The sequence below is a fragment of the Equus przewalskii genome, chromosome 4, assembly GCF_037783145.1.
Source record: "Equus przewalskii isolate Varuska chromosome 4, EquPr2, whole genome shotgun sequence".
NCBI classification, from domain to species: Eukaryota; Metazoa; Chordata; class Mammalia; order Perissodactyla; family Equidae; genus Equus; species Equus przewalskii.
In genome coordinates this window covers 108,061,081-108,070,803 of record NC_091834.1, presented here as the reverse complement: position 1 = coordinate 108,070,803, position 9,723 = coordinate 108,061,081, and the positions used below count along the sequence as shown (strand labels likewise).

General features: G+C 48.6%; 1 protein-coding gene across 3 annotated transcripts in view; it reads left to right on the top strand.

The window, feature by feature from the left end:
• Positions 1 to 4,879: 4,879 nt before the first annotated feature.
• Positions 4,880 to 9,723, top strand: part of NCAPG2 (non-SMC condensin II complex subunit G2) — a 71,821-nt gene continuing 66,977 nt past the window's right edge. The window contains exons 1-2 of one of the 3 annotated variants that reach the window (XM_070618088.1): positions 4,880 to 5,021; positions 7,062 to 7,173. In XM_070618088.1, coding sequence (XP_070474189.1) covers positions 7,096 to 7,173 — 78 coding nt within the window. In that variant the 5' untranslated portion in view covers positions 4,880 to 5,021; positions 7,062 to 7,095. Of the gene's footprint in view, positions 5,760 to 6,200; positions 6,763 to 7,061; positions 7,174 to 9,723 lie in introns of those variants that run through there. The other 2 variants (XM_008537150.2, XM_008537151.2) reach the window with 2 other exon arrangements.

Here is a 9,723-nt window from a genome sequence, read left to right as displayed (position 1 = left end):
AGAGAAAATGGAGGAGAGGGAGGGGCTGTCCTAAAGGAAAGTCCACTGGGGGAGAGGAACAGTTCAGGGTGACAACAGCTTCTCATTGGCTGAGCTGTGGCATTTCTCATTGGCTGAACTGCATTGTTTCTCATTAGCTGAGCTGCATTGTTTCTCATTGGCCAGGCTGTGTTGTTTCTGATTGGCTGAGTTGTGGTGTTTCTCATTGGCTGAGCTGCGTTGTTTCTCATTGGCTGAGCTGCGTTGTTTCTCATTGGCTGAGTTGTGGTGTTTCTCATTGGCTGAGCTGCGGCATTTCTCATTGGGTGAGCTGTGGCGTTTCTGATTGGCTGGGATGTTGCCAGGTGGAGAGGGAAATCTTCCTTGAGTAGTAAAGTAGAGGTACTTCCCTGCTACTTAGGAGATGCAAGTGCTTGTCTCTTCCCCTTTGGAGAAATTGACAATGTGAGATGGGGGTGAGAGCTCCCCGTTCAGGCCTTCCTGACTGCAATTTAGTTAAGGTTTCTTTCATTAATTTCCAAAGGAGCTTATGTCTTGGCCTATGGCTCCCTATTACCTGTGCCATAGGCACCAGGCGGTGAGCTTATCAGCTTCTTTTCCTGGACAAGCAGATCCGTCCTACCCTTGGCTGCAAGCGGTGAGCCCAGACCTGGTATCCGTCCTCCATGGGGCGTGCTCAGCCCTTTTGCACAGGGAATCGCACTCTGGCTGTGCCTGACCTCCTAGAGCGGGGCGCCCAGTCTTCACCTTACACCCCTTCCTGAGTGTTTCCCGAAGGGAGTCATGCAATCTAGGGTTCGGCAGGTGTCCTACAGAGCCTGCTGGCCCAGTTCCCAGGGGGAGGGGGCGGTGGTGGGCCTCCAGCTTCCAATTACTTCTGCGTTTTCTTTAATTATTGTTCAAATAAATCTACATCCTCATTTCCCATTTTCAAACTTTTACTTTTAGAGACAGTACTGTATAAAACCACAAAACTGAAGGGAATGTTCCTGCAACTGCCTCCCAATTAGCCAGGCCCCCTTTTTCTGGAATTCATGACTCAGGCCCCTGCAGCATCCTGTTTAGTTCTTGGCTGGCCAGGCCCTTAGCTCTGCTCCACCCTGTTGCTTTTGCCCAGAATAGCTGTGAAATGCTTGTTGTAGTCAGCACCATATTAGGTTCCTAGCCAGTGACCTGTTGTTTCAGCTTATTCCACCAGTTGCAATTATTATGACTAAATTACAAATTTTGTATTTTATTATTTGGCAGAATATTTCTGGAAGGATATTCAGAAAACTGATAACAGCAGTTTCCTTTAAATTTGACCCATGTGATTGTATTTTTTGTCTGCTACAAAATAAAGTTTTAAAAAACTGAACTTTACACTCGGTCCATTATCAAAGTATTTTAGCCAAATTTTAAACCTTTTAGCCTATATGTTGCAAACAGCTTCAGCCTTAGTTTGTATTGGCTTGCCATGGAGTCCAATTTTAATTCGATAAACCTCTTCCTATTACCACATTGTAAAGTTTTAAGAAGAGAGATTATCTAATACCTCATCCATTCGTTTATTCAGAAAACACTTTCTTCAAGCATCTAAAACGTGCCAGACTTGCACTGAGGACTAGGACTGAATAAGACGCAGTCTTGTCCTCCATTGAGGGGTTGGCAGGGAGGAGGAGGGCTCAGAGGCTGCATCCCAGGGTGCGTGGGGGTTGGGAAGTGCTCCTGAAAAGGTGAAGAGGAGAGGAGTTTTTGAGGAGGCTGGGAACTATTCAGTTGGGGAAAGGCACACTGTTGCATTCAGCGGCTGACAGGCAGGCCTCCGTGTGCTTCCCTCGCATGGACCCCCCCTGAAGGAGGTACCATTACTGTCCCCATTTTACATGTGAGGAAACTGAGGCTCAGAGTCATTAAGTAGCCTGTCCAAGGTCACAAGCCTCGCTGGTAGCGAAGCCAACCGCCCAGGCAGTGTGGCTTCAGAACCCGCCTTGTTTCATCAATTTCGCATTCAGGAGGCGGAATACCAGGAAGAGTTAACTGAGTGGATGTGGAGATGAAGAGTGAGGAGGGAGCAGGATTCAGTGGAGATGAGGGGCAGCGGGGACTTCCATTCTGGACACAGTGGGTGTGCAGCGAGCTGTAGAAAGTTCCAGAGCTCCAAGAATGTGCACATAGAAGTCATTGGTTCCCAGGTGAGAGCGGACAGCTAGGCCGGGGTGACAGTGCTCAAGGAAGAGCCCAGTGTGAGAAGAAGGGGCGCCCAAACTGGGGGCTTGGCATTCACAGCACACAGGGGGTGCTGCACAGAGGGGCGGGGTTGGCGCCTCAGTGTGAGATGCCTAAGTGGCTACACTGACCCCATGGGTCTGAGCTCCTCATGCTGTTTGTGGGCCCCCTCTGTTGCCCCACTGCCACACACTTCCTGACAGACCAGTCTCCCCACCCCTGAAAAGCTATAATTTTATGTTACCTATTGAAACGACAGTATTTTGGATCTACTGGGTTTAACAAGGCACATGATTAAATTTTGTTTCACCTATTTATTTTCACTTTTCTAGGGGGGCTACTGGAGGTCCACAGTCACATCTGTGGCTCAGGTTATATTTCTATCGGGCAGCGTTGTGCTAGGACGGGAGCAACCACCCTCGACCTCACTGAGACCCCCAGTTAGCGTGGGTTCAGTCGGGAAAATAGAATCCACCCTGGAGGTTTCAAGCATCAGTAGCTGTGAGGGGTCATGTCCTCACAGAGGGCTGTTGGGGCACGGAGGTGGGAGGTCATGCAGACAACAGGTTGAGCACAAAGGGTTTTGCTGGCAATGGACTGAGGATCCCAGTGCACAGGGGAAGGATTCCCGACGTCAGGTCGAGTGGGAGAAGGGAGAGAGTAGGTATATGGCAGAGGCTTGTGGGAACTGGGACGCAGGAGAAGAGGGGTGGTCTCAGAATGTGGGCTTTGTGTAGTGACCAACATGAACAGAACAAGAGGCACAGTGAGCACAGTGCACCATCAAGATAGGGGACATGGGTTTCTGGGGCCCTCCTTTTCCCTCTCAAGAGGAAAAAAAGCTAAAGCCTAATGAGATGAAGTCTTAGCCCGGTGAGTTGGTTCATGCTGGACCCAGAGGGGACAGTCTTCTTCCAGGTCCTCACTCCAGTTGGAGGACAGGAGGACTAGGATGAGCCCAGGCAGGGCCCACGGGCCACGATCTTAGGAGACACATTCTTTATTTCTTAGTAGTTTATGAAACTCTTTCAGACTTTTCCAGCAGAGGTAATTCCGATTTGGCTGATTGGCTTAACAATGAGACCAGGATTTACCGATTGCATTGTTAGCAGACATTTTCTATAAATTAAGTGAGTTAAATATGCAGCTCTCCAAGGTGTGGGGAAAACGTATATAAAGCAAACAATAAAGGCATTTTTATTAAAAAGAACTGTAGGGGACCAGCTCATAGCTGAGTGGTTAAAGTTTTGCACACTCTGCTTTGGCAGCCCGGAGTTTACTGTTGGATCCCGGGCACAGACCTGCTCCACTCTTCAGCCTTGCTGTGGATGTGACCCACATACAAAGTAGAGGATGATGGGGCCACCCTGTGGCGCAGTGGTTGAGTGCACAGGTTCTGCTTCAGTGGCCCAGGGTTTGCCGGTTCAGATCCCGGGTGAGGACATGGCACCACTTGGCAAGCCGTGCTGTGGCAGGTGTCCCACATATAAAATAGATGAAGATGGGCACGGATGTTAGCTCAGGGCCAGCCTTCCTCAGCAAAAAGAGGAGGAATGGCAGCAGATGTTAGCTCAGGGCTAATCTTCCTAAAAAGAAAAAAGTAGAGGTAGATTGGCACAGATGTTAGCTCAGGACCAATCTTCCTCACAAAAACAAAAACAAAAACAAAAATGCAAAAAAAACTGTATCGACAGAAGTCCCTTGAAAGAGTAACTGATATAATTAATAGTGATTTAATGTATCTGGGTAAAGTTTTTCCCATAAACTTCCTAGAAACTGAGAAAGTGAATGATTCCAAGTGACTGGCTAGAAAATATTTTTGAATTTCAGGCAACTTCCCAGTCTTTGCTTTCAACAAAAATTGAAGAAAAGCCCAATCAGATTAATAGCTGATACAAATTAAATTAAAAAAATTGATGATAGATCAGTGTGTGGTTTTTGTATTTAACTAAAACATATTCAAGGAATTGAGTGACATTGCTATTAATTTTTCTTCATTTCTGTCTCCTTATTTGTGTGAACAAGTTTTCTGAGTATTTACATCTATAAACATGAAAAATCAGAATCAAATATTCATCCTTGGAAACATGAATTGATTGAAAAAATAGTGTTAACCATAGCATTGAGGTGTGTTTCAACAAAATTTTAGTTTTATATTTAGTAAGTACTTAAAATTTATGATTATTTATATGGTTTTGATCTATTTGTATCTCTAATAAATGTAAAAACATTTTCAATCCAGAGCATTGTGGTCATAAGATATTAAAAATACCAGTTTATATATTTATATATATATTTTGCTGGAGACATGATCTGCAATAACTGCATAACAAAAATTGATGTTACGGTTAGGACAGAATTACGTGGGAGTCACGGAATGGAAATATGAGTTCAAGAATTCCAGGTATCCAATTATTAAGAGTATTCAGATTTCGCTGGAAGTATATAAAGAGGGATGTCACAGTATTAAGAGTCAATCTTTACAATTATATCAAAGATTGCATCAGTGTCAGTCATTTAAGCCAATGATAAATTTACACGCCAGACAAAATGCCAGGATCCGAGCTCACGTGGAAGAGGCGGGGCCGCAGCGTGTGGGCGGAGCCCGAGCGTGTGCGCGGGGGGCGGGCGTGAGGGCGGGGCCCGAGTGCGGGAGGGGCGAGCCTCTCGCCCCCAAGCGGCTCCGCCCAGGAGTCCCCGGATCTCGCGAGAGCGGCGCGTGGTGACGCGCGGGCGGGCGGGCGCGCCGCGGGCGCCGGCGGGCGGGTTTGAATCTGGTCCGAGCGCGGGAAACGGCGGGTCCGGGGGACGAGGTGAGCGCTGTGGTGCCGGCCGACGGAGGGCTCGGGTTAGGGCGCCAAGAAACGGCGGGGGTCGGGCGCGTCGAGTCCCCAGCACCGCAGCCTCCGCGTGGGCCGCGATCCCGACTTGCGGCTCTGAGGCGGCCCCGGGAGAGGCGGGCGCCCGGGTCCTGGGCGCGCTGACGCTCCGTGACTTCCCTCCGGGACTGACCCCGGAGAGGACCCCTAGCCCTGGACCCGGGGACTGACCCCAGAGAGGACGCCCAGCCCTGGACCCTGGGTCTGACCCCAAAGAGGACCCCCAGCCCTGGACGCGGGGACTGGCCCCCAGAGAGGACGCCCAGCCCTGGACCCGGGGACTGACCATAGAGAGGAACCCCAGCCCTGGACGCGGGGACTGACCCCAGAGAGGACCCCTGCCCTGGACCCGGGGACTGACCCCAGAGAGGACCCCTGGCCTGGACCCGGGGACTGACCCCAGAGAGGACCCCTGCCCTGGACCCGGGGACTGACCCCAGAGGGGACCCCTGGCCTGGACCTGAGGAGAGGATCTCAGAGAGGATCAGTTCCCTGAGCCCTTGTGTCCTGGGGGAACCTGTCGCCAAGCGTCTCTCATCCTTTGTGGGAGGGCTGGAACACAGCCTGCAGGCGGTGACAAGGTGACAGGGATCTCCTTGTTAGTGCTCATCTTACCTCAGTGCCAGACCTCCTGCGTGAAGAGCAGCCTGCAGTGGGGACAGATAACTGCTGGTGAGATGATCCCTCTCCTTGGAACTGGCATCTGGCTGGAGGGGGAGGGCTTGTGTGCGAATAGTACAGTAGTGCACTTTGAGAGAGAGACTGAGTTGAAAAGGGAGTACCCTAAAGAACTGTAGTCGCCAGTGTCAGAGAGAACAGGGCAGCGTGGTCACAGACGTGGTCTGGTGGAAGGAGATTAGTGTGAAGGCGAAAGTGCCAAGGGAAGTGCTTGGAAAGAGAGGCAACCGGAAAAGTTACGAGGGTTCCCGAAAGTGGGGAGGGTTCACGCACTTGCCACTTTAGGCTGTTTGGTTCCGTGTGCTTGGCTGCACCTTTTTGGAAGGTTGTTTGTTTTTAACTCGTGAGCTGGTACTAGCCATTGTTAGTTGTCCAGCTTGTTGCTGGCTGCCCTCCCCGCCCGCTCGGCCAGTAGGAAGCTCTGCTTCACAGCTCAGACATCTGAGTTGAGACGTGAGGAGGCCAGACTTCATGGTGTTGCTTGGGGAAGTTATTTTTTTGGTTTAATTTAGACACTAAGATCTGGGGTTCTGTATTTAGGATGACTCTCTATCCCTGTAATTATTGCCGTTGGTACCAATAATTTTCCATATTGCTCTTTTAAAGCGGTGCAGGAGGTTTTCAGTTGTGTGCATGTTCCATCATTTTGCTATTACTTCATCTTTGGGTTGATGTCAAAGAGGGCAGTGCTAGCACCAGGTGGTGTAATGGAAAATAGGATTTATTAGGGGAAACACAGGCAGGGAAGGAGGTTGCACACAATCCCCTGAGCTCTTGTTCCTCGCAGGGGTGGGGAGGAGCGTGCTGTGGTTGGGCGCACCCAGTGCAGGTGCTAACAAGCTCCCAGGGGACCCCAGTGCCACACTGCATAACGAGGTGCCTGACTGGGATTCTTGACGGAGAGACGGCGCTTTGGAAAGGGCGGCTCAGGGTTCAGTGGCTGGGCCAGCCCGCTCTTTGCTGAGCTGACTCGCACCTGCCTGAGCATCTTGCTAAGGTACTAACAAGGGAGGGGAGGCGCGCCTCCTGGAGCCCCTCAGTCCTCTTTCCTTATTGGCAGCTTCATGAACAGTTGATAATAACACGATGTGATATTGATACTCGCCTCAGTAAAGAAAATGAGCACATTATTCTTTAGATATTGTAACTTGTTTTATGCCAGAGTATTGTTAGAAACTGTCTACCATAGGTGGTACAGGAATTTTCTTGCAGTTTTGGATGTTAGTAACAAATTACATCTTCTAGGAAGAGGTATATTTACAAATGTTGGTTTCAGTATGATTTTGTTTTCCACAGAGTAAATGCCTTATGAAGAACAGTTTCGTTTGTCATGGAAAAACGTGAGACATTTGTACAAGTGGTATCTAAGGAGCTGATTGAAGAATTTTTGCAATTCATTCAACTTGATGTAAGTATTGTGTTTAGCTTTATTGTGATTTTGACTGTTAATGTAAAACATTTTCTAAAATCATTATGTCTACAAATGAAATATAGTCAGTTCAGTGAATCCTTAGGAACCAAGCTTTATTTAAAAAAAAAACTATACTCAAATAGACCTGGTGATGGGCAGCTATTCACAAATTGTGTTTCCTCCTTTCTTTTAAGAAGGATGTGGTAAGGATGCTGAGTGATGGACGTGAAGTCATTCTATTTACCTAACAACTGTTTATTGATCTCTTGCTCTGTGTGTGGCATAGTGAGGAAAACAGATACTTTTTTGTCCACAGTTATTTACAGTGTTGTGGTGGATCCAGGCATGTAAATACAGCAGAGTGCGGGCTTGGCTGGGGCGGGGATACAGGTGGGACCCCAAATCCAGCCATGGAATGGTTCCCATCCCAGTGGGAAGGCTCTGGGAGCTCAGAGCTACAAGGTACACAGAAGTCAGCCAGTCAAAGGGATGTGGGGAGGGGCCCCGTTAACCAAAGGGGTAACTTTACAGACTGAGGAAGGCAGGTTGTGTTTGAACCTGAAGATGTTCGTAGGGCTGGAGTGTAGAAATGTGAGGTGAGGACTGGGCAGGAGCTGAGCCCTGGGGATGAGACCTAGATTACATCAGGCCTGCTTTGCCGTTTTAAGAAGTTGAGACTTTATCCAGAGAGACTTTATCTCTGCTTTATCTTTAAGCAAAGAGTCCCCTGCGTGCAAGAGAACAAAAGAGGGAGAGAAAACTAGTGGGCCAGAAGAGATAGACAGAAAAATAGGATTTGCCTTTTGGAAATATTGCTTCGGCTGCACATGAAGACGATTGAAGAGAGCCACAGGAGAAGCCAGAGCGTAGTGAAGAGTCTTCCCTTCATAGTGGTGGTCGAATTAGGACACGGAAGTGGGGAGACCTGGGTGCCTTTGTGAGATGTCAGGTGGTGGGCTGCTGGCACTATTGATTGACTGGATGTGCGTCAGGGGAAGGGTCAAGGAGCATCCCAGGTTCTGACTTGTAGTGCCGTTCAACGAGATCATGCACGTGGGAAGAAGACGGACTCAATTTGGGACGTGCTGAATGACTGCCCGAGGGACATGTCCAGGAGATGTCTGATAGGCAGGGGTCAGGCCGGTGCTAGAGACAGAAATTTGGACATCGTCAGCTCCAGCTGGAAGCTTAAGTCATGGGGATGCATAGGATCATCTCTGTAGTGTAGTAGGAGAAAAGGGGTCTAGGACAGAGCTCTGAGGAACCCCAACATTTAAGGTACCGACTATAAAATACTTGTGACCTTGGGGCAGAGGATGCATCCCTCACTTGTTCTGATCACGCAGTGAAAATCAGATTAGTGATAATTAGCAATTAGAGAGTGATAACTAACAATTTGCAGTAGGAGTGTAGATGATTTGTATTGATGTGCAATACACACGTGGTTTAAAGTCTAAAAGATTGTTGTAAACTACATACTATAGTGTTAACTAAAATCACAAACTTAAGTTGCTGATGATGAAGCTAAGTTAATATTAATTTAAAATTTAAAGGCAAGAATACAGCACTTGGGTGGCCCAGTCAGCACAGGATCACACTGGTGCTGTGATGACAAAACGTCCTTCTAGGTGCATTCGCATGTGGGGTCCCAGGAGCTGGCAGCTGTTTGGGGTGTGCGTGTTTTGTGTGATCCTGCAGCTCCACTCAGTTTTCTGAATTCTCCTGGGGATGAAATCCCACATAAGCAAAGCAGAAATTTGCCTTTTGCTCAAATTGTTCCCTAATGTATCTTTTGCATTGGAACAAATTGGCATTTCAAAACAAGTATTACAGAGCAGAGCCAACTGTGCCATACCCTGTCTTCCCTTTGTTTGAGGGTCAAGGATCAGTGTTGGGAGTAGAGGACTCAGGACTGAAGAGAGTCACCATTTAACTGACACGTCCTGAGTGCCTTCTCCTATGCCAGGCTCTGCTCTGAGGGGTGGGATACAGCATACAAAGCAAAATTTCTGCCCAAATGGAGTTTATGTTCTGGTGGTGGAGGGAGAGAAACAAGAAGACAGGTGTGTATGATAATCAAGCAGGGTAGAGGATGGGAGTGGCGGGTGGTTTTGATAGAGAGCTAGATGGGCCGTGTGGAGGTGGTGGAGAATTCTAGACAGAAGGGTTGGGAGGGCCAAGAGCCTGAGGCAGGCGCACTCGGGCACAGCTCAGGTGTGGACTTCCTGAGAGGAGGAGGCAGGAGTCAGGATGGAGACGTCCCCTTAGAGGGCCCTGGAGGGGCAGGCCTGCCCTCTCCTTTCCTGTTGGAATAATTACAGAGTTAAGGGAAAGTTGCAAGAGGAACACAAAGGAATCCTGAATGCCCTACTGAGCTGTGCTGGTCGTTGCTACCCACATATTTTCCTTATCCTTCTGTGTACTCACACGTTCTTCTGAATCACCCAAGAGTCAGTGCAGGCACTGTGTCTCATTATCCCTAAAAATTTCAGTGTGTATTTTCCTAGAACCAAGGTATTAGATAATCACAATAAAATCCTCAAAGTC